The sequence below is a fragment of the Mustela erminea genome, chromosome 6, assembly GCF_009829155.1.
Source record: "Mustela erminea isolate mMusErm1 chromosome 6, mMusErm1.Pri, whole genome shotgun sequence".
NCBI classification, from domain to species: domain Eukaryota; kingdom Metazoa; phylum Chordata; class Mammalia; order Carnivora; family Mustelidae; genus Mustela; species Mustela erminea.
Window position 1 is genome coordinate 83,476,702 of NC_045619.1, and position 25,028 is coordinate 83,501,729.

The 25,028-nt window shown below is 57.8% G+C and overlaps 1 protein-coding gene across 3 annotated transcripts in view; it reads right to left on the reverse strand.

The window, feature by feature from the left end:
• Window positions 1–3,374: 3,374 nt before the first annotated feature.
• COL2A1 (collagen type II alpha 1 chain) overlaps window positions 3,375–25,028 on the reverse strand; it is a 30,997-nt gene continuing 9,343 nt past the window's right edge. For all 3 annotated transcript variants that reach the window (XM_032348010.1, XM_032348009.1, XM_032348011.1), the window contains 44 exons: window positions 24,920–24,973; window positions 24,088–24,141; window positions 23,630–23,683; window positions 23,447–23,500; window positions 23,097–23,141; window positions 22,517–22,570; window positions 19,427–19,471; window positions 18,986–19,039; window positions 17,469–17,567; window positions 17,118–17,162; window positions 16,928–17,026; window positions 16,720–16,773; window positions 16,249–16,356; window positions 15,825–15,878; window positions 15,645–15,743; window positions 15,436–15,489; window positions 14,920–15,018; window positions 14,478–14,531; window positions 14,040–14,093; window positions 13,680–13,733; window positions 13,428–13,481; window positions 13,176–13,220; window positions 12,940–13,038; window positions 12,613–12,720; window positions 12,252–12,305; window positions 11,929–11,982; window positions 11,517–11,570; window positions 11,119–11,172; window positions 10,694–10,801; window positions 10,096–10,149; window positions 9,603–9,656; window positions 8,698–8,859; window positions 8,401–8,508; window positions 8,082–8,189; window positions 7,809–7,862; window positions 7,544–7,651; window positions 7,275–7,328; window positions 7,011–7,118; window positions 6,703–6,756; window positions 6,186–6,293; window positions 5,542–5,830; window positions 4,881–5,068; window positions 4,443–4,685; window positions 3,375–3,962 (listed from right to left, as the gene is read on the reverse strand). In XM_032348010.1, coding sequence (XP_032203901.1) covers window positions 3,816–3,962; window positions 4,443–4,685; window positions 4,881–5,068; window positions 5,542–5,830; window positions 6,186–6,293; window positions 6,703–6,756; window positions 7,011–7,118; window positions 7,275–7,328; window positions 7,544–7,651; window positions 7,809–7,862; window positions 8,082–8,189; window positions 8,401–8,508; window positions 8,698–8,859; window positions 9,603–9,656; window positions 10,096–10,149; window positions 10,694–10,801; window positions 11,119–11,172; window positions 11,517–11,570; window positions 11,929–11,982; window positions 12,252–12,305; window positions 12,613–12,720; window positions 12,940–13,038; window positions 13,176–13,220; window positions 13,428–13,481; window positions 13,680–13,733; window positions 14,040–14,093; window positions 14,478–14,531; window positions 14,920–15,018; window positions 15,436–15,489; window positions 15,645–15,743; window positions 15,825–15,878; window positions 16,249–16,356; window positions 16,720–16,773; window positions 16,928–17,026; window positions 17,118–17,162; window positions 17,469–17,567; window positions 18,986–19,039; window positions 19,427–19,471; window positions 22,517–22,570; window positions 23,097–23,141; window positions 23,447–23,500; window positions 23,630–23,683; window positions 24,088–24,141; window positions 24,920–24,973 — 3,756 coding nt within the window. In that variant the 3' untranslated portion in view covers window positions 3,375–3,815. The remainder of the gene's footprint in view (window positions 3,963–4,442; window positions 4,686–4,880; window positions 5,069–5,541; window positions 5,831–6,185; window positions 6,294–6,702; window positions 6,757–7,010; window positions 7,119–7,274; window positions 7,329–7,543; window positions 7,652–7,808; window positions 7,863–8,081; window positions 8,190–8,400; window positions 8,509–8,697; window positions 8,860–9,602; window positions 9,657–10,095; window positions 10,150–10,693; window positions 10,802–11,118; window positions 11,173–11,516; window positions 11,571–11,928; window positions 11,983–12,251; window positions 12,306–12,612; window positions 12,721–12,939; window positions 13,039–13,175; window positions 13,221–13,427; window positions 13,482–13,679; window positions 13,734–14,039; window positions 14,094–14,477; window positions 14,532–14,919; window positions 15,019–15,435; window positions 15,490–15,644; window positions 15,744–15,824; window positions 15,879–16,248; window positions 16,357–16,719; window positions 16,774–16,927; window positions 17,027–17,117; window positions 17,163–17,468; window positions 17,568–18,985; window positions 19,040–19,426; window positions 19,472–22,516; window positions 22,571–23,096; window positions 23,142–23,446; window positions 23,501–23,629; window positions 23,684–24,087; window positions 24,142–24,919; window positions 24,974–25,028) is intronic.

Here is a 25,028-nt window from a genome sequence, read left to right on the forward strand (position 1 = left end):
TATTTTTTTTATTTAAGTTTTTGAGTTCTTCATCTCTTTTTCATGATTGGTTCTTTTATTATGTTTTCTATCTCTTTGTTAAGGTTTTTACTGAGATCCTCCACTCTTTTCTCAGTACAGTGAGTATCTTTATGACCAATACTTAAAATCTCCTCTTAGTTGTACTACTTATCTCCATTTTGTTTAGCTCTCTTTCTGTGATTTTTGTCCTGATCTTTCATTTGGGATATATCCCGTCATCTCCTCATTTTGTCTAACTCTCTGTGTCTGTTTCTCTGTGTTAGGGAGGTCAACTACATCTCTCTCTCTTGAAAGTAGTGGCCTTCTAAAGAAGTCCTATAGTGTCCTGCAGTGCAATGTCGTCTGTTCATCAGAACCTGGTGCTTCAGGGCTGACTCCTCTGTGTTTTGCATGAGCCCTGTTGTTGAGGCTGAGCTACACTTGCCTTCAGTCTGGTTGTCTGCAATAGCTCTCTTTGCCTATTGTGGGTAGGGTTTGGTCTCTGTGTTGTTAGTGGGCCAGTCTGGGGCTACCTTGGGCTTGAGTCAGTCCAGATGTTTGCCAGAGATGTAGTAGCACCAAACTGCAGGGTGTTTTCTTTGTGTTGTCCCACGAGAAGCTTTCATTGGTGGGTGAGGTCAGCAATCACATCAGCTGCCTGTCTCCAGCCCACTGCTGGGGCTACATCTGGACTAGTGTGTATGGGTACCTTCCCCTTCCCCCAGGGCAGGAGTCCCTTTGGAGGGATGCTGGCCCCTCTGAGGGCTGTTTGCATGACTACCAGGCTCATGGTATCACTTTGGATAGACTCTGGTCAAGGGCATATTGGAGGGGACAGGTCCAAAGGACATGATGGGGACAGGGCTCATGGCATAATTTCTGCACCTTTCCAATGTGGAAGAGGACATGCAGCTGCCCAAAATTCTGGCCAATTCCAGCTAGGTTGGAGAGGGCATATCCACAGGAGAACACTGGGGTGGGGATGTTGTTAGCAAGCTAGGTGCAGAATGTTGATGTCACACTGGTTCCCTCAGGTGTCCTTATGTCTAGGCTGGGAGGCAAGGGAGGAAAATGCTGCCTGCTACCTTCTTTGTTCCTGGAGAAGTCTCCCAAAAATCCCTGCTCTGCCAGCACACACTCAGAGATTAGCAAACAAATCTCCCTCCCATATACCCCAGGCATTTTTCAAACTACTGCTTCTATGCTGTATCTCAGCAGGGATGTTTGTATGCTGTCTCTTTAAAGGTAGGGACTCCATTCCCTCTACCCTCCTTGCCCTCCCAGAGCTGAGCCTGATTTTTAAAGTTCCAGGTATTAAGCCCCACTGATTGTAAAAACTATAGAGTTTTGTCCCCGTGGTTTTCAAAGCCAAATGTTACAGGAATTTGTTTTCCATTTACAAGTTCCCCACACCAGGGATTTCTGATGCAAGGGTCTGTTCTCTCCCCTCTCCTCACCCGTTGCGTCCCTCCTTCCTACAGACAGTCCTCTAAATCTGTTTCGTTCTGGACCATATCTTGGCCCTTTCTACCATTTCTGATGTGGCCTTCTCTACATTTAGCTACAGAGAATCTGTTCTGCTACTATTTGCGTCATTTTCTGGGTTATTTACTGTGATGTGGATGTTTCTAGATGTATCTGTGGGATACATCTGTGAGATAGTGAGCTTAGGGTCCTCTTACTCTGCAGTCTTCTCCAGAAGTAACTAACTATAAGTAAGATTCTTCATTCCCTTGACTCATAAGATTCTGTGTCCCTTCACACGATTAGAAGGGAAACCAATTTCAGAAGTTTTGATTTACTCAGGGTCCAGGTCACTTGAGGAAGTCTGAGCTCCAGCTCCTAGTTAAAGCCTTTTAACACCATACCATTTTTTATGAATATGAGGGATCTCATTTTAGTAAGCCAGGTCTGTCCACTGAACCCTGCTGGGATCAGGAGAGGCTATTCTCAGCAGAGAGAACTTTTGCCTTTCCTGGGGCATCAGGGATCACAGGAATTAGTGACAGAGCTGGTTGTTCTCACCTTCCCCTCTAGGCTGAATGGGGAAAAGGGAGCAGTGGTAGGGAGCCCAGCACTGGCAACCAAGGATGTACATTTTGCTGTGACCACAGAGGAAGCCAAGGGAGGCTTTCAGTGTGAGTTCATGGAGGGTAGTTCCAGGGCAGAGTACAGCTCCCCGGTTCAGCTCTACCTTTGTCTGTGGAGTCCTCAAAGCGGCCATATGCCCCACCGCTCTCCCCTGGCCCACATTAGCTCTCTTGGCAGATGGAAGGGTTACTTTTAAATTAGGCGATAGCTTTTCCAGTTAGGTATTTTAACTTATGTTTTCATCTTACTCTTTTAGTTTGTCATGAATTAGCCCTGCTAAGCTACTTTACTGAACAAATTTTACACTGTACATTGAATAGTAACACAAACAAGTCCAACAAAAATGTCTTAGGTATTTTTACTTTGTTGTTTCTTCAATAGGAAAGCCATCTACCTTCATCTGGAGGAAGTGGGAGGCAGGGATGGAAGACAGGGGCAGAGAAAAGGATGGTCCTCAGGTTTAATCAGCAGTGCCAGGTATCTTTTGAAATGTATTTTATAAATTACTACCATTGTTGATTTTGATTGGTTTCGTGTCCCCCACCCACTGCACACATCACCACCACGCCCTCTAGTGGGGAAGGCAGCCGTTTCCTCATTGTGCCACACAGGAGTCGTTGGAAAGCAAGGGACCCCTGATGGTAGGGAGAAATGGGAGGCTATCCATTCATAAGGCTGGTGTTGGGAGGAAGTCCATGGAAGCTTTAAGTGCAGGCCCAGGAAGCAGAGACAGGAGGGCGAGGAGGGAGCATGAAAATGGAATAAAGGGTAGGGATAATCATGTAACACTTCCACCTCTTCTTGACCTAGAGTCTTAGAGGAAGATACAGACAAATAGATCACCAAGACTGGCTGATTGTGTACACAGGTTCCTGTGGACTTGCTCTCTGCCCCTCTTCCCCAACTTCCCCAACCCTCCCTTGGGAGCATCTCTGATCTCCCTTATCCAGCAAGACGTCACGTGACCTGCACACTTTCCCATCCACATGCCCTAGAGCTGTGTTTTGTGTTTACTCAAGAACAAGTCATGCCTATATTTTCTGCTCCCCCCTTCCCAAATCTTGGCCTCTGGTCCCAGTTCCTTCCTGGGTTCCAGGCAGTGTGAAGGTTACAAAAGGAGGCAAATATGTGTTTGTGTGAGGTTACTAAACCAGGCAATGTGACTCTAGTGACCTCCCTCCTGGTTGAAATGTCTACAGAAGAAGGTCTTAGGATGGCCATTTGGTCATGTCTACAGAATCAAAGACTAAGGGAAAATAAAGAACAAAGCACAGGTCAAAATGTACTTTCCAATAATTTTTTTGTTTTTAATATCAATTGATGTTTTAAAAAATACAGAGGTGTTTGACACAGAATAGCACCATTGTGTAGGACACACTCAGTTCCTGCGCCCGGCACCTGAAGGGGGCTCTTCTTGCCTGGGCTGGGGACAGTCACTCAGGGGGGCGTTAGACTCACACCAGTTAGTTTCCTGCCTCTGCCTCGACCCAAAGGTCTTACAGGAAGACAATAAATAAATAGAACACCGAGATTTTATTTTGCAGTCTGCCCAGTTCAGGTCTCTTAGAAAGAGAGGGGAGAAAAGTCCACACTGTGAGCGGGTAGGGTGAATGGTCATCAGGTCAGGTCAGCCATTCAGTGCAGAGCCCTAGAGTGACTGCGACTGGAAAGTACTTGGGTCCTTTGGGTTGGCAATGGATTGTGGTGTTTGTGGGTTCGAGTTTTTACAAGAAGCAGACAGGCCCTATGTCCACACCAAATTCCTGCTCGGGCCCTCCTATGTCCATGGGCGCAATGTCAATGATGGGGAGACGTGAGGTCTTCTGTGACCGGTACTCGATCAGAGTCTTGCCCCACTTACCGGTGTGTTTCTAGGGGAGAAAGAAAGGAGACACTGTCCAGTGCCAGCTGCCCAGGACCCCAAATTTGAGCCTCATAGAGCACAAAACACAAAACGTGCTCTGAGGCTCTCCTGACCTCTCTTTGGCTTACCAGAGCCCTCTCCACCTCAACTCCTGTCCCTGCCAGCAAGACCCCTCCATGCTCCCCTTCTGTACTGGCTTCCTCCCCTATAGTGACCCTCTCTTCGCTTCAACCTGTGGGCTGACCCACAGACCCACAGTCCTATGGGGGTAACTGGACATGCTGGGTTGGGCTTCTTTTCCCTGAGCCGAGAGAGGGAAGAAGATAGAATAGCACCCCTCCTTTACCTGTGCCTCTGCCCATCTTCTCTGCCTAACCCCTCAAGCTCACACCTCTGAGGAACCCATCATTTTAGGCCTGCACCAGCTGTGGCCCGCCTTGGCCTCAGGCGGCCCATCTCCCTGGAGGCTCCAGCCAGCCCGACTCACCGTGCAGCCATCCTTCAGGACGGTGTACGTGAAGCGGCTGTTGCCCTCAGCCCGGATCTCCACGTCATTGGAGCCCTGGATGAGCAGGGCCTTCTTGAGGTTGCCGGCTGCCTCGTCCAGGTAAGCGATGCTGTTCTTGCAGTGGTAGGTGATGTTCTGGGAGCCTTCAGTGGACAGCAGGCGTAGGAACGTCATCTGGACGTTGGCAGTGTTGGGAGCCAGGTTGTCATCACCATAGCTGAACTGTTCGGGCAGAGAAGAGTGGTGTGAGGCCCAGGGACAGCATCCCATGGGATCACGATTAAAGCTACTGTCCCTCCGTTCCTCCTAAGCCCCAGAGAAAATGGGTGAGAGTGTGCGTGGGGTGCCAACAACTCGGATGCAGGAAGAACACAGTCTGGAGGCGCCCTCTCTGGCCCAGAGATGTCAGGTACTCACGTGGAAGCCGCCATTGATGGTTTCTCCAAACCAGATGTGTTTCTTGTCCTTGCCCTTGCTGCTCCACCAGTTCTTCTTGGGAACGTTCGCTGGGTTGGGGTAGACGCAGGTCTCGCCAGTCTCCATGTTGCAGAAAACCTTCATGGCGTCCAAGGTGCAGCCCTGGTTGGGGTCAATCCAGTAGTCTCCTGCGAGGGGGGAGGCGACATCCTTTCAGGGCTCAGACAGGCAGACCCTCCCAAGAGGGCCAGGCCTTCCTGGGAGAGACAGAAAGGCTTCTGGGGACACAAGGGACAGAGGCGCTGGTGGCGAGGGCCACGAGTGGCCAAAGGGAGGGCAGATGCAGGGATCCAGGAGCAAGGAGACCCAGGTGGGAAAGTCTGGTGTTAAGCAGGGGTGCAAGCCAAAGGGCAGGTGCACCAGGCCTGCCTGGTGGACAGAGCTCCCCCCACCATTTCCCATCTGCCATGTGGCCATGGCAGGACAGGGCCCGAGCTGCATCTTCTCTGCTGTGGGATAGAGGCTCAGCCATCTGCCAGAACCTTCCAGGCCCGGCTCTGCCCTGTGCTCAGGGACGCCTCCTCCCTTGTTCTGCAAGGGCCCCACCCGGCAGGCTGACTTCCTGCTCTCTGGGGCCAAGGCTCCCGCCTCACAGGCTCACCGCTCTTCCATTCAGGGTGACAGAGTTTCAGGTCCCGGCAGGTTCGAGCAGGGTTCTTGCGTGAGCCCTCGGGACTGCGCAGGCTCTCGATCTGGTTGTTGAGGGACTTGAGCGTGGCGTCCACCTCGGCATCGTGTTGTCTCAGGTCACCAGCTGGCTGGTCGGCCCGCATGTACTGCAGGGGGTCGGGGCCCTTCTCTCTCTGGCCGAGGCCAGCAAAGGCAGACATGTCAATGCCGGGGCCGGGGGGACCTGGAGGGCCAGGGGGCCCGGGGTTTCCAGGAGGACCCTGCAGCGGGAAACAACGGTCAGCTGGGGATCATTGGGACAGGCCCCTCCTGGGTACATCTCCCCCTGCTAGAATATACTAGAGGGTCTTCTTCCAGTCCCATGGGTGGGGGAGGGCTATGGAAGGCCAGGACCAAGAAAATCCTAGAACCATCCCACTTCTGCATCAGCCCCTCTCTTCTTGGCCCAGTACCAAGCATGGATCCTTTGAATGTCCCAGGAAGACCCAGCATAAAGGATGCTATCATCATTAGCTACAGGCTGATGCCCTCAAAGAGACTCTTGGCCCCAGAGCACACAAGCTTCCTGGACACTGGGGACAGCCCAGACTGCGAGGAAGGAGTCAGGACACTTACGGCAGGGCCAGTTTCGCCTGACCGTCCACGGGGGCCAGGGGGCCCGATGGGGCCGGGGATTCCATTAGCACCATCTTTGCCAGAGGGACCAACAGGGCCAGGAGGACCCTGCACAGCAGGAGAGAAGAGCAATCAACGAAGGGACAGTGGGAGGGCGGGGCGCCACTCAGGGGGCCATCCTGCGGTGAAGCCCCGCAGCTTCACGCTTCTCCATCACAGAGCCCAGCCAGGTCTCCACTTGTCCAAGAAATAGCAGGGTGGCCTCGCAGCTCTCCTACCAGCCTAAGCTCCTCATTGTCAGATCCCATTCCCAGGGGACCCATCTAACAGCCAGAGCTGTTGTCACATTCACCCAGCCTGTAGACTCAGGGGCTTTTCTCGCCTCGGTCACCCCAAGCCAATCCTACCTCCACTGTGGAGTGAGGCCCTCTGAGCCCGAGGCCTCCCTTTTGCCCGCATGCCTGGCCAGTGCCTGCCCCCCAGCCTCCCGAGGAAGGGCTCACTCCATCTCACTTACTCTAGGACCAGAAGGACCAGCAGGACCAGAAGCACCTTGGTCTCCAGAAGGACCCTATGCAGAAGGAAGAGGCAAAGGTCAGAGGTCAACACAGACAAGGCCTCGTCTACCAGGGTGGGAGGCTATCTTGAGCATACCCAGGACATGTTCTACTCCCATTCCCTTTCTACTTTCTTGGGGTTAGAGGGAGGAGCAAGTCCTGGAAATTTCCTGGGGCGATCCCAAGTTGACTGAGCAGCCTGGGACCCTCGAGTGGACTCTGATCAGTGGGAGGCACTGGGGAGCCACGCATAGACAACAACACTCACGGGGGGACCAGGCAGACCCTGCAGACCAGTGAAGCCACGGTGTCCCTTCAGTCCCCTCTCGCCAGCCTCTCCAGCTTCTCCTTTGTCACCTCGGGGACCTTGAGGGCCCTGGGAACAAGACAGACACAGGTTGGGTCAGGTCAGCCAGGCAGGAGCATGCTGCGGGCCTCACCTGAGCCAAGGAGTCCTGGAATCCCCAGGGTATCCACTGCCCTCCAAACCTGGCCTCATCGGGAACCCAACAGAGGACACACAGATACTCACTGGGATTCCCCGGGCTCCAGCTGGTCCTGCGGGACCCATGGGGCCTTGTGCACCCTGTGAAGGAGAGTGTGGAAACAGCGTCAGAGCAAGGGTGGGACAGGGAGGGCCCTCCCTGGCATCTTCCTGTGGCTGGGCACCGAGGTTGCAGCTCCCATGGCCCAGAGACCTCCCGGACCCAGGGCCTAGGGATCAGGCACATGGGGGTGAGCTCCCAGCTCACTTGGCCACCCCCCTCCACTTCCAGCTTTTACTGAAGTAGGGATACTTACAGCTTCTCCTCGGTCTCCTTGCTTTCCAGTTGGGCCAGCGGGGCCAGGAGAGCCAGGGGGCCCAGGAGCACCAGGGGCACCCACCGCACCGGCCTCACCACGATCACCCTGTCAGGAGAGAAGTCTTAGGCTTAGAGATTATTCCAGAACAGACATGGAAAAAATGTCCTCCCAAACCAAGAGAAGACTCTAACCCTACCCTGCCACTCCAGGCAGAGCTGTTAGACCTCCCTGTCCCACTGCACAGAGACCCCCAGACACTCACCTTGACTCCAGCTGCGCCATCTCTGCCAGGGGGGCCGTCAGCACCAGGGCTTCCCTGGGCAAGGGAGACGAGATGCCATGAGAGCTGCCCCTGCCCGGCCCCCATCTGCTTACCCACCCTGCCCACGGAAGCCCCAGGCTCGTGCCCTTCCATTCAGCTGCAGCTTCAGAAGCTCCCCAAGCTTCCTTCTGCCTTCTTCCCCAGGCACTGGTTCTGTGTCCCTGGGCCCTCTCTCCCTGTGAACAGCCACCCACCGGGCATCCCGAGGCTCACCTCTCGTCCGGGTTCACCAGCGGGACCGGTCAAGCCAGGAGGACCCACGGGACCGGGGGGACCTCGGTCACCAGATGCACCAGGAGCTCCCTGCTTACCAGGCTCACCCTGGAGGGACAGTGACAGGGACAATGAGTGTGCACTCGAAAGAATCCCGGCGCAGGACCCACTGGGCCTTCCCAAAGAACGGGCTGACAGAGGGAAAGCTTGGAGGGTGCGGAGTGGGCGGGAGCCTCAGAGGGTGGTGGTGTTTCTGCAGGACAGTGTGCAGAGCTGGACCGGGCCCCACTCCCCACAGGAAGGGGCATCCGTCACTCACCGATGGCCCAGGCAAGCCTGGGAATCCTCTCTCACCGCGCTGCCCAGGTAGACCAACGATACCCCTCTGGCCAGCCAGACCTTGGGGACCTGGAGGACCATCAGGACCCTAAGAGAGAGGAGATGGGAGTGAGAACGTGAGCTGCGACCTCGAGTGACCCAGCCATCCACAGGCACCAGCCCTCTTCCCACCCGAGCAGCGGCCCCTCCCCGGCAGCAGCCCCTCCCCAGCAGCCCCTTCCACTCTGGGCGCTGTGAGCTCCAGAGACTCCCGGGCCCCGGCCTGTGAGGGACTTACAGAGGGACCGTCATCTCCGGGCTCTCCCTTCTCGCCAGGGGGTCCAGCAGGACCTTGGAGACCAGGGTCACCGGCACGGCCAGGGGGGCCACTGTCTCCTCGAGCACCTTTGGGACCATCTTTTCCAGAAGGACCAGGGGGCCCAGGGGGCCCAGGGTTTCCCTAGAAAAGCCATGCAAGAAAGGAAAACTCCTCTTACCCTGCTCCATCCAGGCTGCCAAAGCCCAGGGGTGGCCATCTTCCCCTGGGGCTCCCTCCGCATGAAGGACAGCCTGACCCCGACCCAGTGCATCTCTTCCATCCTCTCTCGCCCGTGGGTGCTATGAGCAGCCAGCCCAGGCTTCTTCAGCCCTTGAAGTTGCCTTTTCTGCTCTACTTGGATTTCCTTCTGCCTGTTCCCTCTGGGCCTCAACCGCACTGCTCCTTCCTAAACAGCTGGAGCCCGGCCCCTCCTAAGCCTAGGTATGTACGCCCCCTGCAAGGGGTGGTGGTGAGCTGGGGGACGTCCCCGCCTTGCCTCCCTGGCAAGCTCCAGAGGGGCAAGATGCAGAGTTTGTAGAGGCCCAGAGCACAGAGCCTGCTCTAGAAATGTGTCAAGGCGACGATGCCTGTCTCTCCTGTCCCCGAGCCAGAAGTCGTCTGAGGGTCCAGCCCAAGTCAGCAGGGAGGGTTGCCCTTGGCTAGCAAGAGGGTCACAGCCCCTGCTCCCAGCTGGTTATGCGGAGAATAGGTCCCCACGATCAGTTAACTAACTACTTGTCCCTGGAGTGGGAACAGGTACCAAGCGAGGCGAGCCAGCCTGGGCTCTTTGGGTCCCTGCTGCAGGGCTGCACTGGCCTCCTCAAGTCCCCTCTGAGTATCTCATGCCAGAAGGAAAGCAGGAACCAGCCAGGAGCATCACTTACATTGGAGCCTGGGGGTCCGACGCGGCCAGCAGCTCCGGGGAATCCGGTGGCTCCCTGTGTGAGGGGAAGCGAGGCCGTGAATCCCACAGGCCCTCTGGAGGCCCAAGACTCAGATGGCAGTGGGTCTCAGAGACTGTTGTGCCAAGAGGCAAGGAGAGCCAGTGAGGGGGAAAGGGCCCATGGGGTCTGGCCCTGGGTCAGGAAGCTGCAGCTTCCCTGCCTCCAGCTCCTACAGGGGCTGCCTAGGACCAGAGACCTCCGAGGACCACTGCACACCAGCGGCAAGGGGCCCTCTCCCCTGGCTGTGGGATGGGCTCAGGCTGGGGGCAAAAGCAACACGGAGAAAGGAGGAGTTGGGTCAGTCCCAGAACAGCAGCACGGCCACCTCCGCCTAGGCCTTCTTTGTGAGATGGGCCAGAGTGGAGGCGTGGGAGAAGCTGCTGCCCCCACAGTCCCCTCCACCCCACCTGGTGGGAAGGGGGACATGACTCACCGGAGGACCTTGAGCACCTCGGGCTCCTTTAGGACCAGTCACACCAGTAGGACCCTGGGAAGGAAGGAGGGAGGAACACAGTGAGGCCCGGTCGCCCAGAGGAGGGCTATGAGCTTCTGGGCATACAGCCTGTCTGATGCCCCCAACAATGGATGCCTGAGAGCTAAGTTTTCAAAGGTATAGCCTTTTTGGCTGGAGAAGCCATCACAGAGGGGCCTGCTACCCCTGCCAAGACAGACTCACATACTAGAAGACCTCAGGGAGGAAGGGCCCATCTGGCACCTGCAGAGCTGGAACAATGTCTGCGCCATCCCTCCCCAGAGCCTGGCTGCTGTGTCCCAGGCTCTCTGTCCTCAGCCTGCCCCCCAGACAATGAAAGTCAATTTAGCTACTTTTAAACCTTTATCCCTGAGCAGAGATTCCTCCCACAATCTCTCCCTTCTGCGGCTGGGGCAGCGTCTGCCAGGCCGAGAGGCTGAGACTCAGGGGGGCTACACCTAGGCCTCCTGGCTACTCTCTGCCTGTCTGCACCCCTCCCCCATACCCGGACACCCCTGCCCCGTGGGAACACTTCCTGAGGGAGCTCACTGCTACTCACCTGAGGCCCAGGAGCTCCAGAGGGGCCCTGAGGACCCGGGGCACCAGCATCACCTTTCTGGCCGGCCTCTCCTTGTTCGCCCTTGGCCCCTGGCTGGCCATCAGCGCCCTGTCCCAAGGAGGAAGAAGTGGGGGGAATGAGAGGCAAGCCAGATACTGGAGGTTCTTCCGAAAGGGCGGGAGGCTCTGGGTGAGTGGGTGGGTGGGTAGGAGGGTTGGTGAGCGGGTGACTGAGTGAGGATGTGTCTGCCCTGGCCTGAAGGCTGCTCTAAGATGGGATTGTGAGGTCAGTGTAGAGGTGCAAGGAGAGAGGGAAGAGGCCACTTCCATGTCCTTTAAATTCTGCTCCTCCCGCCCCCACAGGACGGTGCCTTCAGGTTTCAAGCAGGCCTGAGCGGAGGGCTGGGAGAGAGGGTGGACACTCACAGGAGGACCTGCGAATCCAGCGGGCCCGGGGGGTCCAGTCTCTCCACGTTCACCCTGCGAGAGAAGGGGCCCATTAGCAGTAAGGCCCCATGCCCGCCTGCTTCTGTCCCCTCCTGGAAGCCCTCCGGCCCCACCCAGCCTTTGCACAGCCACCCCCGAGGGAGGACCCCCAAAGTAGCCTCCGGGAAGCCCTGTCCTAAAGACAAGGGACGCAAGTCAGAAAGCCTCTCTTGGTCAGAGCATCTGGCAACCTGAGGCCCTCCACGCCGACCACACCATGCAGAGGTCTTTCACATCTCTCCTCCCACCCCGAGACCCAAAGGGCCATGCTGCAAGGCGGAGCCGCTTCTCTGCTCCCGGCCCTGGGGACAGGACCGGCTTCCGGGGCAGATACTCACCGGGGCACCGCGAGCACCAGCGGTTCCTGCAGGACCGGGAGGGCCAACTTCTCCCTAAGGCGGGGAGGGGGGACAAGAGCCATGCATAAGGGATGGGGGTGCAGGGGGGCCCTTCAAAAGCAAAGTGCATCCAAGAGGCCTCACGAGGGATGGTCGGTTTTCTCCTTGTTGCTTCCAGCCTGCCTTCCTGGGGCCTCCGCTGAACGCAGGCCTGCCACCGACCCCACTCCCTGCGGTGGCTCCACGGGACAGGGCACACAGCCAGAGACTCTGCTCTTAAGACTCCCACCCCTCACTGCTTGCAGCCCCCACTAGGCAGGAGGGGCCAGCTGTGAGTGAGGAGGAGAGAGAGCCGTCTTTGGCAGCAGGTGGACAGGTGTGACGTGAAGGCGAGCCAGAGGGAGGAACTCACCTTCTCACCATTGGCACCAGCGGGGCCAGGGGGGCCAATGGGACCAGTCAGGCCCTGGGGAGAAAGGAGACAAATGTGAGGAGACAGAAGAGTTGACCAGGGATGTGCAGGCAGCAGGGAGTCTAGGACTTCACACCTGCTGGGCCTTGGTGCACCTTCCCACACCCCTAGAACTCCCAGTTTTATTGGGAGGGTCCCCAGAGCGGCCCAGTCTGCACGACTGAGAGGAGCAGGGGCTGCACGCACGCCACCCTCCTGTCCCCAGAGTGCAGGGCTGGAGACCTGTGGGGTCCCCAGGGCACCCACAACCAGCATTCACTTACTCGTCCACCGTCCTTCCCGGGGGCTCCCTCGGGGCCTTTCTCACCAACGTCACCCTGTGGGATAGAGAAGAAGGGCCACCTCAGGGGGGTACTCCAGCCCAGTCTCCCCCTCACTGAGGCTGCAGGCGGAGCTCAGCCCCCAGCCCAACAGGATTTGCTGTGGGTTCAGGGTGAGAGGAGGGAGACAGGGGCGTGGGGAGGGTGTCACTAAGAGGCAAACAGAAGCCCAGAGGGGTTTCCAAGAGCCTCAAGACGTTTAACTAGGGACCTCCCCACCCAGGTGCTGTGGGGAGAGGGGGAAGGGTGAGTGTGGGGCAGGGAAGCTCAGCTTTGGGGAAGACACGGTCACCCTGGTACTCACCCTGTCTCCCTTGGGCCCAGCGATGCCAGCTGCTCCCCTCTCACCGGGCATCCCTTGCAGACCTGGAGGGCCTTGAGCCCCAGGGGGGCCAGCTGGGCCAGATGCACCCTGTGGGGCGGGGGAGGGAGTCTGTGTGGGACGGCACCTGCGCAGGATCCCAGCACCCAAGCCTCCTTTCCTTCTCTTCCTCCTCTGCCAACCCCCTTTCTGTTTTGCCTTCCATCTGCCCTCCTCCAATATTCTTTTCTCCTGAGTACTTCCCATTCTTCCTTCTCCCCCAGCAGGGCCTCCCAGGCTGGCCCATACAACCCCAACAGCCTCACTTACTTTGGGACCGTCCGTGCCGGGAGTGCCGGGGAGGCCACGGGCGCCCTGGAGGCCCTGGGCCCCGGGAGAGCCACGTTCACCTGGGAAACCTCTTTCGCCCTGTGGTAGAGACACCATGGAGCAATCACATAAGAGAGGGGGCAGAGGCCCAGGGAAAAGTGGGGGTGGCGGGCCGAGCACTACAGGTGCACTGACAGAACGGCCAGAGGGGACTACCAGAAATGGCCGACACTCACCCTGGGACCCACGAGGCCGGGGGCTCCAGCTTCACCGGGAACACCCTGGGGAACAAAGGAGGATGTGAGAGAGAGCAAAAGATTTTCTGTCCCCCATCCAGGGCAGAGCAGCCCTCGCAGCAGAGGCTGAGCTCGAACTGTCCTCTGTGGAGGCTTTACAGGGCCCCTGCAATCCTCCTGCCCTTGCTTCCTGGGCATCAGACGAGATCTTCCATTTAAGTGGTTTGCAGGTTCAAAGAGCCCGATACTCACCTGGTCACCTGGTTTTCCACCTTCACCTGGGGGACCAGGAGGGCCAGGAAGTCCCTGGAAGACAAAGTGGCATGCATTAGCAAAGGAGTGAGTTTACTGCCCCAGCCCTCCAGGGAGCCCCAGCACTGGACAGAAGCCAGGATGGTAGGAAATCCTCATCCCCCCCGTCTCCCTGAGGAGGGATGCCTGCTGCAGCCCGCAGAGTCCTGGACACAGGAAAAACAGAAGAGAGGGCCCAGTCCAGCCACTTACCTGGAACCCAGATGGCCCAGGAGCACCCTGCTCGCCTCGTTCACCAGCAGGTCCCTACAGAGGGAAACAAAGGTGGCCTGAGCCAGGACTGCAGACTTGGACAGCCTTGGCCAGAGAAGACTGCAGGGGCAGTAGGAGGGCTGCCCGCAGAAGCTGGGCATGCGTGCGACCCTCATTCTTCTCCCACTGATGACCTGCACCCCTGAAACGGCGGTGGGATGCACACTGCCTCGGCTGAGGGCGGGTCTGGTGTCTCAGGAGAGTCCAGATCCTCATCACACCAGGTGGGCCTGAGTTCCCTGGCCCTATGCCACCACCCCCATGCCCACTGGGCCTCCCAGAGGCGAGGCAGGGACTTACGGCGGGTCCGGGGGGTCCTGCAGCACCTGTCTCGCCATCTTTGCCGGGAAGACCCTAGAGAGAAGAGAAAGGGGTAATGGCATGACCCACGTCCTTCAGTTCTGCAGATCCCAGTGCTGAGCAGGTACGCTAGGTGGCCCAGAGACTCCAGACCTCCGTGATCCCCCAACCCAAATTCCATTTCTACCCTTTTCTTTCCCAGGGCCACTCCATTTCCCAGCCTTTCCCAGTGTGGGTGTCTTCCTCCTATCCCTGGGCTTCTGACCAAGAGCAGCCAGAAGTCTCTTTGTGTGGACTCCCAAAGGGCCCAGGGCTGTAGGGGTGCTGCCACAGGAATCCCCCTGCTGACGAGGACTCCGGGAGCAGGCCAGGGGCTGCGGCTCCCTCTGCGCACGTCCAGCTGGCACCAGCACGGGGACAGGGAGGCAGGTTACTTACTCTCAGACCAGGAGCGCCGGGCAGTCCCTTCTCACCAGCCTTGCCAGGTTCACCCTGGAGGAGAAAGGGCAGGACCATGGAGGGAGGGTTGTGGTGGGAGAGGCGGGTACAGTGGGCTGGGGAGCCTGGGGCTTGGGGCCATAGCCTGCGGGAGAGCAAAAGCTCAAGCCAAGGGTCCGCACCCCCTTTTCCGCTTGGGAGTGTGATAGCACTGCCCCGTGGACCTATGTCACGGCTGAGGTGCTCTGAAGCTCTCAGGAGCCCCGGGTTCCCCAGATCACATGCACTCCTGCAGGACACAGAGGCCCAGGCTGCCCAGGGCACCGGGACTCCCACTCATAACTGTCCATGGGTAACTATTCAGGAGCCGCTCCTTTCTCCAGGGGGCAAGGAGGGAGGTCACACGGTGCGGAAGGAAACAGAAGGGCAGGTTGTGACTTACGTTGGCACCTTTGGGGCCAGGGAAACCCATGACACCAGGCTGCCCACGAGCGCCCTGAGGACCTGGAGGACCAGGGCGACCATCTTCACCAGGGGCTCCCTGAAAGAAAGGACAGCATGGTCAGAACGTGGACACTCTGACCACCTCTGTCCCTCCAGCATCTACCAAGTGCCCACCACGTTGGCAGCATGGGGCTTGCGGCGCTGACCACGGTTTTGGCCAGCAGCCCACACCACACGCGCAGACGCTGCCAATAATAAGGCAGGCTTCAGTGAGGAGCAGCACCCCTAGAAGTGCACACCAGGCTTTGTCTTCCTCCAAGAAAAGGCCCAAATGCACAAGAAGGTAGCCTTTTCAGAGCTCCACACCTGGCCTGATGCCTGCCATCAGCCCCTCTCCCCCATTCTCATAATTCACAAGCTGCCCCCACCCAAAATCCTGTCTCTCATACTACCTGCCTCCCCACAGATAGCCCCCCCTCCAACTCCTCCCAACAGTTCCAGATGGGAGACTTACAGAAGGACCAACTTTGCCTTGAGGACCAGCATCACCAGGGCGACCAGTGAGACCCTTTGTTCAGGAGAGAGAGAGAGAAGATGGGTGTCAGGGAAGATCCCAGGCCCTCCCAATCCCGGCCGCACAGGGTTGGAGGGGGCAGGTGGGTTAGGGCACGGGGACTTGGCTCAGAGCTGGCAGTCAAGAGCAAAAGCAGCTCGGCTACTCACCCGGGCTCCAGGAAGGCCGGGCTCTCCAGGACGGCCAGGGTCACCATTGGCTCCTTTGGGACCAGCAAGGCCACTGGGCCCTCGCTCTCCAGGGGCTCCCTACACAAAGGGAGTCAGGGAGTCAGCAGGAGGCCATCTCGCCAGCACTGCAGGAACCCCAGCCCCTCGTCCCCCACTCACCTTTGGACCTGCCAGACCATCCTGACCTGGGAAACCACGGTTACCAGGAGCGCCCTAGAAGGAAGTGGGAGGACAGGTAGTGAGTTAGAATGGCCCCTGACCCAATCGCACAGAGCACCTCGCCTGGCTTCAGGAGAGCAATCCCACCAACCCACAAACCACCATTTCTACGGCGGGCAAGATTCCGAGAGATTAACTTCTCAGGCCTGTCCTGGGGAGCAGCTCAGACTGCTTCATGCCATCCTGGTGGGGGGGGGGGGGCGGGTGGCACAAATAAGCAGGTTCCCTGTCCCCACGGCAGTGAGCGGAGAAGAGGGGAATCTGATACTCAGGCCACAGGACTTGGCCAGAACACAGAGCCGCAAAGACAATTTCCCCATCCAGGACACAGCCCACGGAAAGTGCGGACTCCCAGCCCACTCACTCTCTCTCCAGGGGGACCGACGGGCCCAGCACCACCGGGCTCTCCACGGGCTCCTCGTTTGCCTTCTTCACCAGCAGGACCAGGGGCTCCTTGGGGGCCCGCAGGGCCCTGAGAACCACACAAAAGAGAAACGGGGTGAGTCTTCATGGGGTGCTGCGTGGTCACTGGCCTGGCAGGTGGGGGGAGCGGCCTTGGCTATTGTTTCAAGGCTGGGGGGACGGGCCAGGGGGGCCGTAAAGGATCGGCTCAGGGAGAGCAGAAGTGGCTCAATGGGCGAGTGAGGGTGGAAAGTTGAAACTGTTCCAACTGGTCAAACCAAAGAGGAGAGCTTAAGCTGCATCAGCTTCTCAACCTGTACCTCCCCTCCTCCCGACACAACCTGAGGGGTCCCAGATCAGGGAGGGGATGGGGCTACAGAGGAGCAGGGCTGGGGGCTGGTCGTGGGCCCGAGACCGGTGGGCAGATACTCACAGGTTCTCCCTTGGGGCCTTGTTCACCCTTGAAGCCTGCAATACCAGGCTCGCCCTTGGGGAAGGAGAGAGGCGGGTTATTGCAAGGGGTTCCCTCCACGGACCCACCCCCCACCTCCCAAGGATGCCGGCGTGAGCGCAGGAAGGAGGGATGGCGGGGTTTGACTCCAGGGGTATTGGTGGGACTTGAGGTTCAGGCTGGGCCTTACCGTCTGACCTTTCGGGCCCAGAGGACCAGTTGCACCTTGAGGACCAGGTGGCCCACGGGGCCCAGGGAAGCCAGGGGCACCAGCAATGCCAGGAGCACCCTGTTGGCGTGAGTAGAAGAGAGGGCGTCAGGAGAGGGGCAAGGAGGCGCTGACCCTACCTGCAGGAGACAAGTCGCAGGGCCACACTCACAGCAGATCCTTTGGCTCCAGGAATTCCATCTGTTCCGGGGTTACCCTGAAAAAGGAGGCAGTGTCATTACAAGGTAAGCAGCAGAGAGTAAGCCCCGGCCACCTCCCTGCCCTCCCAGGCTGCAGATTCAAGAACTGTCCAGTGCAGACAGGGTCCTGCTGGGTGTCTCAAGGGGAGGCCAGGGTGGAGGGAGACAGGTCCCTAGAGTTCAGGATGCAAGTGCTGGGCCAAAATGAAGGTTTGGTGGGTGGGGCTCTAATGGGGGCCCCAGTTCTCTCAGAGGTAAACAGAGTCAAGAGCCTCCGGGCCACAGACCCCAGGTACTTCAGGCCAGAGGAAAGCTGCACTTACGGAGGCACCAGCCGGCCCGGGGGAGCCAGGAGTACCAGGTTCACCTCGAGGACCTTGAGCACCTTCGGGACCGCGAGCACCTGTGGGGCCAGCTTCACCCTGGGCAGAGACAGGGGGTAGGAATGAGGAGAAGGCAGGGGACACAGACCTCTCGTGGGCCAGCCACAGGCACGCACAAGCAAGCCAAGTCCCATGCATGTGCCCACTATGCATGTGTGCAGGCGTGTTCCCATATGTTCCTACCTGTTCCCACAAGGCCCCCTTCCCCAAGAGAGCTCGCCAACCTGACGACCTCGCCCCCTCTGACTCCTACGCTCCCCGTGTCCCCTCCACACCATGACCCTCCGCGGCAGGGGCATGAGTCCGCGCTGCCCAGCGGGCACCGTGCAGCCCAGTCAGCACCCCTCAGCAAGGTCCTGCCGGGGTCCCGTCCCCCCAGGCAGTGCCGTGGGCTCATGGATGAGCAAGCGTGGTGGGCAGCCTTTCCTTCCACCACCCCCCTCTACGCCCCCATGCTTGTCCGGAGGAAATGGAGGCCCTTGGACAGCTCGGCTCAGGGAACCCCTCCACTCGGATCAGGCTGTGGCCAGGCCAGCTTGCAGCAAGCCAGGCAGCCTGGACAAGAGCCAGCTGGGCCAAGCACCCTGCTCCCCCAGTCCGAGGCAGCCCCCCAAAATGGCCTGTACTTCCACTTTCCCTTTCTTTCCTAAAAGGCACGAGTGGCCGGCCTCCAGGCTGTGTGGCTCGCAGGGGGCCTTGCGGAGGGCTGCTGACCTGGAGGCAGGGCACACCCGCTTCAGGTTTCTTCTCAGGACGCTCTTGCTTCACTTTTGTAATTATTATTTCTAAAGGTCAGGCCCCCTCACCTTCCGCTGTCCCTCTTCACAATGGGTCTCCTTCACCCAGCTCCAGGGCCTCAGACACTGTCTGGTTGCCATGGAAACCCGGGGAGGGGAAAGGCAACCTGATGCCAGTGACCCCGGGGAGGCTCCTTATTCATCTCCAGAGAGAATTCCCAGGGAATGCGCACACCGTGTGCACCAGGGTCCCCCTAGGGCCATAGGGACCTTTCCCTGAACCCACCAGCCTCTCACCACCCCCCATCAATCCTCAGAAGCACTCTGCTAGCCCTGCTGGGCTGGCCGAGCCCCCCAGCCTAAGCAGGAGCCCTCTCCTGCACCCCCACCCCCCCCGGCCCCATCCTCCAGCTCCCTCTGGGGTGTAGGGTTTGTTGAGCTTTGCTTTCTTCCCTTCGGGTCCTGGTCTTCTGCCCCTCCCAGATCTCCAGAGTCTCGCCACCGTTTCCTGCCTTCCCCAGTCTTGGGCTGGACCTGTCCGTCCAGCTCTGTATCCTGCCTGCTTACTATCCCTTCCAGCTGGGGGCTGGGAGATGCAAGGTCCTTCCTTGCCTCCAGGAGAGCAGCAGTGGGTGGGGTGGGAGACACCCCTGAGAAGGGAAGGGGGGACTGTCCAGGGAGCAGTCCGCAAGAACATGGGAAAGGGGGTAGGGCACGTACCTTGGCCCCGGGAGCACCAGGGAAGCCAGGACCGCCAGCAGGACCCACGGGACCCTGGAGGAAGGAAGGAGGGGGAAGGTGAACACCATTTCTGGGTAGTATTTCTCCAGCTCGCAAAGTGAGCCACCCCCACACCTCACATTCCTTTGCTCTGCACCCCTTGTGGCTCAAAGTCCCTGGATGAAAATTATCCCCATGGCCCGTGTCCCGGAGCCTGGCTTCCCAAGGCAAAGAAAGCATCTAACTATACACACAGGGAGACACAGATGATTCTCTGACCTCCCGATCTAGCCCTCCTCAAAACAATGCCAAAAGCGTGGCTAAGACAAATGAACCACACGAGGGTTATCCGCCCACGAGGGTAATAGGGAGAAAGCGCTCCTGCTCCTCCATCTTAGAAGGCTCACCCTGCCTGCTCCGACCTGGCTGAAAGGCACTTACCGGTGGGCCTGCGGGGCCTGGTTGGCCATCGTTGCCTCGGGCACCCTGTGAGTGGGGAGAAGGAAGCAGGCACAGTGAGAAGCCCTATAGGGCTGAGCCTTCCTCATCCACAGCCCATCCCACCAGAAACCTCGGGCAGCGCTGGGGCCTGGGGCCCCCAGGGAGGAGGGGGAGGCTGGCCGGGCCCAAGTGTGGGAGCAGCTAGGAACCCTCTGTCGTGGCTGCAAGAACATGGGCTGTGGGGCAGCAGTGGACAAAGCCTGGGCGATTTCCTCACTAGTCCATCATTTCTGAAACTTTCATTTAGAACCCAAATATCCCCAACTTCAAGGCCAAGTCTTCATTTAAAGACTCCGCGAATTGAACCAAAGAAAAATGAAAGAGCCAAGCAGCAAACCTAACTCAATTCTTCCCACCTGCTTGCAGCGGGAGACACTTTCAGTGGTTTGGTTAACCTCCTTAGTTAAGGCTTGGTTAAGGCCTCCCTGTGGTTAACACCAGGATACCTCTGGGATCCACCCCCTTGCCACCTCCACCAGACCACCGGTTCCTAAGGAAACACAGATGCCCGCAGGATGTCTGGCTCTGGTGGGAAACAGCCCTGTGAGGGGGCAGGGCACTGAGCCCAGCCTGAGGACCACATCAGAGTTCATGCCTGAGAGTCCATGACACCGTTAAAACAAGGCTGCCAGTTCTTTCTCTCATGGACAAGTTTTTTGTGTCTTTTTGGTAAAGATTTATTTATTTATTTAAGAGAGACCCCACGTGCTAGTTGGGGGGGGGGGGCTGTCTTCAAGCAGACTCACCGCCCACCGATGAGCTTGACCTGGGGCTCAATCTCATGACCCATGAGATCATGACCTGAGCCAAAACCAAGAGTCAGACACTCAGCCGAACCACCCAGGCACCCATAGGACCAGTTTTGAGGGTTTCTTTTCCACAGGTTTAGGATGAGCACTCCCCAGTTTCTCTCTCAAAACCCCTCAGGACCTCAGGAACCTTTACCCAAACTCCAGGAACCATTAGGCCGGACAGAGCTATGTCTGGGCCCTGGTCCTTGGCAGGGGACCAGAGCAGGCCAGAAGGCTACCTTTCGCAAGGCGAGGCCCACCTGCCTGCCCCTGCCCCTGCCGGCATGCTAAAGAAAAAGGATGCTTTAGGGGGAGCTCCTGTTTTAGAAAAGACTCAAATCTTCTTCCTGGCTATGGTCCATTTCTCCTGACGGAGACTCTCCAAATTGGCATTAAATAGGAAAACAAGAGGAGACTGGACAGAAAAAAATGTCAGAGGGCACATGAAGCCTCAGCATTGGCCAGAGCCCCTTCTGGGCCAGGCTGGCTGCTTTGGGAAACTCTGAAGCACCCTCCCCTCCAGGGGTTGGCCAGAGGAGAGGCCTGGGGCCCAGCATGAGCAAGGGGAAGCTGAGCGCTGCTCCAGGAGTCCTGCGCGGGGCCAGGCTCCATGGCTCTGCCTACAGCACGGCTGGGAGAGGGCACCGTCTGGCCCAAGGGGGGCACGTGACCACAGTCGGCAGAGGCCAACCCAGCCCAGTCCCGGGCCCAGCCTGGACACCAGGCCTGCACTTGGAACTATGTGACGTTGTCAACTTTCTATGCCAAATCCTGTGCCCCGCCTGCCAGACAGACTACTGTGGGGCCGGGAAGCAGCAAGGCAGAGCAAGGAGGAGGAAGGACAGACATGCAGCTTATTTTTGCCCCTCATGGGGTGCAACCACAGTGGTGGCAGGCCTGGCCAAAGAGCCACAAGCCAGGTCCCCATAATCTGCAGAAATCGCAGCGTTTCTTGGCAGCCCCAGCGCTCTCTGATCCGCTCACGCAAAGTGACTCCTGGATAAGGCACCTGGGCAGGCTGACAAATGGGGGTCCAGGCTGCCTATTATTTCCCTGGTCTGCTTTTGAGGGACATTTCTGCCAAACACATGCATTACATGGAAAGCAGCCGAGGGAGTAAAGCTGGTTTACTTGGGCCAACCTGGCAAGGGCCTGTGAGGCGGGGCCTTGGAGGTTGGGTGGCTGGGGTATGAGCCCAACAGAAAGCTCGGTGTTTCTTGAACATGGCTTTCATCACATTCCTCGCCTGACCAAGCACCCAGAAGGGCTCTCTACTGCTGAGGGAGCAGAGCTAAACTCCCACAGCTCCTTTCTCCTCAGGCCACAAATCTCCTGCACATGCCCTTCCCCTCCCACATCAACAAGAAGCCGCTAGAGTCTGAGGCTGCCAAGCACCGCCTGAAGCGATTTAACCTTTCTAGGCCTCAGTTTCTTCTTCTCTCTTGGGGAGACAAGGGGCGCCTGGGTGGCTCAGTCAGTTAAGCGTCTGCCTTCGGCTTAGGTCATGGTCTCTGGGTCCTGGGATCCAGGCCCTGCCTGCAGTGGTGTTGGGAGTCCCTGCTCAGCAGGGAAGCTGCCCCTCCCTCTCTCTCCTCCCCTCCCCCTCCCCAAGCCCCTGCTCGCTCTCTCAAATAAAGATATAAAATCTAAAAAATAAATATATGTGCTGCCGAAGCGAGCACAAAATCTAAAAAATAAATAAATAAAATGGGGAGAATGGTAGAATCTACACAGGATTTGAGGGAAGATTAGCTGAGACGGAGCACATGAGGTATTGACCCCAGGAAGTGCCTGAGCCACCGGGGCCACAGTGTCGCAGCCCCATGAGTTGACACGGGATGGTCAACACTTTTCTAGAGCATCATCTCAACCACCGGAAAGAACAAAAAGTAGCTCAGCACAGTAGCCAGTTGAAGTCTGTCCATAAGTTCAAATTGGACGGACAGGGAGCGTGTGGGGGTTCAGAAGGGAACGACACGAAAAATCCTGACGGCTCAGGGGGAGTCCCGCCCCCACCAACCAACCCTTCCACAGCGCAGCCCTGTCCTTTGTCCTACAGCTGTGCAGACCGGGGCCTGGGAACTCGTGCCAGGCACACTCAGAATCCATCCCGGTGGGATGGCCACACTCTCTACGCCTCATGGGGCTGCTGGGAGGGTCAAGGTCAGCCCTAGAGGAAAGTGTCCTGTAAACTCCAAAGTGGGGACCACGTGGTGGCTTTGGCCTTGTCGTTACTCACTGCAGCACCAGCAGGGCCAGTCCGTCCTCGCTCACCGGGCAGGCCTCGGGGACCCTGGAACACACCAGAACAGCATAAGCATGAGCTGACTCACGGACACTCCACCTGTTCTCAGCAGACACCACAGGGGGCAGCAAGGGCTGATGGCGGGGAGGGAGGTGCCGTGGCCCCTGATGATGCCTTCCCAGCTTGCCTAGGACCCCCCGCATCTCATCTAAGGCATTTCTGCCCAGACAGAACCATCGACACTCCTGCTGGCACCACTGGGAGGCTTGTCACTGACATATCTTGCTTCAAGCCACAGATGAACTCCCCAAAATGTGGAGAAGAAAAGCAATTTTTTAAAACTGAAGCCCATCTTAGCGCACGGCTATGGCAAGGAAATGTTGGTGAACCTTGAACAAATCATCTATTCAATAAATGTCCCTTTTCGATCTGATCACAGTGAGATCAGATCTACAAAGCTGAGTATCTCCTTTGCACAAAGGGAACAGTTTACACAGAAAAACCATCAGCTGGCTTTTAGAAGCTGGTGGGAGGGGGTGTGGAGGCTGTCCCGAGGGGCGATAGTCATACTCACCATTGGGCCTGGAGAGCCATTCTCTCCGGGTGAACCACTCTCTCCCTGGGAAAAAGATGCATAGGGTCAGTGAGGGGGTCCCCAGTGGCAGCCCCCAGAAAACTCCCGAGGAGGAAGCCAAAAGCTCTGGTCAACTCAGTTAGCACCAAGACCCCCAAACCTCAATTTTGAAATGGACAATTCCCCGAGTGCTCCCGACCTGCCCTTCTTCCAGCAGGATGGAGGCCTGGCTGTCCCCAGGCAAAGCTGTTCTATGCTAACCCACTGGCTCAATAACATCTCCCTGACCAGAGAGAAAGGAGGCTCATGGCCTCCCTCTGTCCCCACCCCATGTGCTTCTCCGTCCTTACCTTCACACCTGGAGCCCCGGCTTCTCCCTTAGCACCATCTAGACCTGGGTAGCCCTAGAGGACAAGAGAAAACATCCCATCACATTTCTGGAAAACACTTTAAAGAAGATTCATGCCCCCCGAATGCTTTTCTCTCCCCAGGGCAATAACCTCCCTTCCAGCACCCTCATCCACAATACTTACTCTGTGACCCTTGACACCAGGAAGGCCTGGGGTTCCCGGGAAGCCGCGAGCACCCTGCGGTCCAAAGAGGAGATGTTCAAGGCAGAGCAGAGGGCAGAGTCCAGGCTGCCCTGCTCCGCTCCAGAACCTTCGGAGCCAGCTCTCTCAGGCCAGCAGGGCAGCCAGAAGCCCAGCACTCGGGTGGGCCTTGCAGTAGGTCGCAGAGCCCCCATACCACACCTCACCCCAGCTTAGGCAAAATGGGTTTAAACCAGAGCTGCCCGGCATCCCCCCACCCTGTGGGCCTGTGTGAGGATCCTATGCGTCCACACGGAGGGGTGATGTACATAGGGGCTGTTGGAATCCCGTGTTAGAAGGGAGCTAGCTGAACTGGACGCGCTGGGTGGGAGGCCACTGCCTTAGCTGCAGAGAGGGAGACTCGGAACAAGGTTTGCAGCTGGGAAAGGGGAGCACTTTACCTGAGGGCCAGGGGGGCCTCTTTCACCAGATTTCCCAGGCTTTCCAGCTTCGCCCTAAAGGGAGAGAGATGGACTTCAGCTTCCCCACAAGACAAGTCAGCCTGGTTGGCCCGCTCCGGATCGCGTCTCTCTTCCCCACCCGGCTTCTGTGCCTTTCGCCCACCTGCTTACTCATCTCCCCCACCTCCCCCAGAGTCCAGGCTTCAAACGCCTTTCTGGGTCACGATGTATTCTTTTGGAGAGCTGCTCACTGTGTGGGCAAACATCTGCATCTGGACCAGCCTGCAGCTTCCCCAGAGAACTTTCCTCTTTCTCCTCCTAAGCCCTGCAGACCCGGCTAGCACTGCCTTACCCGGAGAGACTTTTACCATCTAATGGGATTCATAAGAATAGCTTGAGAGCCAACTCTTGTCTCTTCACTTCGTCTGTATCCTTTGCAGACATCCTGACGCGGGCTGTGCTTTTCCTAGCTCATTTACAATTAAGATAATGTTGGGCTGTTGAGTGTCTTCCTTTTGTTTTCCCTTCATGACATCTTTTCACTCTCCTTTCTCCCATTTCTCAATTGCCCTTCCTGGAGCTAATGATATTTTAATTATTTCCCTTCCCAGTGGGTCCAAAGCAGTCCCCAGGCACTTGTAAGCTAAGCTGCAAGGGGGAACGTAGACAGTAGACAGGGTCTGAGGCTCTGATGTACCAGTCCTGCTCCTAAGGACACCTCTACCCTGGGCCAGGCTGAGGGCACTTCCACACCCCTGCCCCCATAGACACCCCCCTCTCCACACCCTTCCAAAGGAGGCAGCCACTCATCGGACCACTTAGGGGTACTCACATCATCACCAGGTTTTCCAGGGGGGCCAGGAGGACCACGGGGACCCATGGGACCCTACAAACGAAGTGAGAGAGTTTATGAGATCGTTGGAGGGGGAATGATGCCTTAT